The sequence below is a fragment of the Mizuhopecten yessoensis genome, unplaced genomic scaffold (genome assembly GCF_002113885.1).
Source record: "Mizuhopecten yessoensis strain PY_sf001 unplaced genomic scaffold, ASM211388v2 scaffold702669, whole genome shotgun sequence".
Classification (NCBI taxonomy): Eukaryota; Metazoa; Mollusca; class Bivalvia; order Pectinida; family Pectinidae; genus Mizuhopecten; species Mizuhopecten yessoensis.
In genome coordinates this window covers 1-799 of record NW_018473252.1, presented here as the reverse complement: position 1 = coordinate 799, position 799 = coordinate 1, and the positions used below count along the sequence as shown (strand labels likewise).

General features: G+C 39.0%; 1 protein-coding gene across 1 annotated transcript; it reads left to right on the top strand.

Moving 5' to 3' along the window:
* The first annotated feature begins 24 nt into the window (after window positions 1–24).
* LOC110440730 (40S ribosomal protein S1-like) lies at window positions 25–792 on the top strand. Its single transcript, XM_021483879.1, has one exon. The coding sequence runs from the start codon at window positions 25–27 to the stop codon at window positions 790–792; it is 768 nt and encodes a 255-aa protein (XP_021339554.1).
* The last annotated feature ends 7 nt before the right edge of the window (window positions 793–799 follow it).

Genomic DNA, 799 nt, shown 5'->3' with positions numbered 1-799 from the left:
AAAAAAGCTAATTATATTATTAAGATGGCCGTAGGAAAAAATAAGCGTCTCTCCAAGGGAAAGAAGGGTCTTAAGAAGAAGATTATTGATCCATTCACCAGAAAGGATTGGTATGACCTCAAGGCTCCAGCTCCTTTCACCAAAAGAGATATCGGTAAAACCCTTGTTAACCGTACCCAAGGTTTAAAAAACTCTTCTGACTATCTTAAGGGTAGTGTTGTTGAAGTTTCCTTAGCTGATCTTAATGAAAACCAAGAAGATGCTTACCGTAAGATTAAGCTTAGAGTTGATGAAATTCAAGGAAAGAACTGTCTCACCAACTACCACGGTTTAGGTATTACTTCTGACAAGCTCAGATCCCTTGTTAAGAAGTGGCAATCTCTTGTTGAAGCCTACATTGATGTTAAGACCACTGACGGTTACCTTCTCCGTTGCTTCATTGTTGGTTTCACCCAAAGAAGAAAGAACCAAATCAGAAAGACTACTTACGCCCAAACTGCCCAAATCAAGCAAATCAGAAAGAAGATTTTCGAAATCGTCACTGCTGAAGCTACTACTTGTGATATGAAGGAATTCGTTAACAAGTTCACTTTAGAAATCATCGGTAAGAGAATCGAAAAGGCTACCCACAACATCTACCCACTTAACAATGTCTTACTCCGTAAGGTTAAGATTCTTAAGCACCCAAAGTATGATGTTGGTAAGCTTATGGAACTCCACGGTGGTAGTGATGATGTTGGTTCTAAGGTCGACCGTGCCTTCAAGGAACCAGAAATCAAGACCGATATTTAAATTAAAT

Bases quoted from the DNA above. Each gene is read 5' to 3' on its own strand.
- LOC110440730 (XM_021483879.1), top strand. From the start codon at position 25: ATGGCCGTAGGAAAAAATAAGCGTCTCTCCAAGGGAAAGAAGGGTCTT.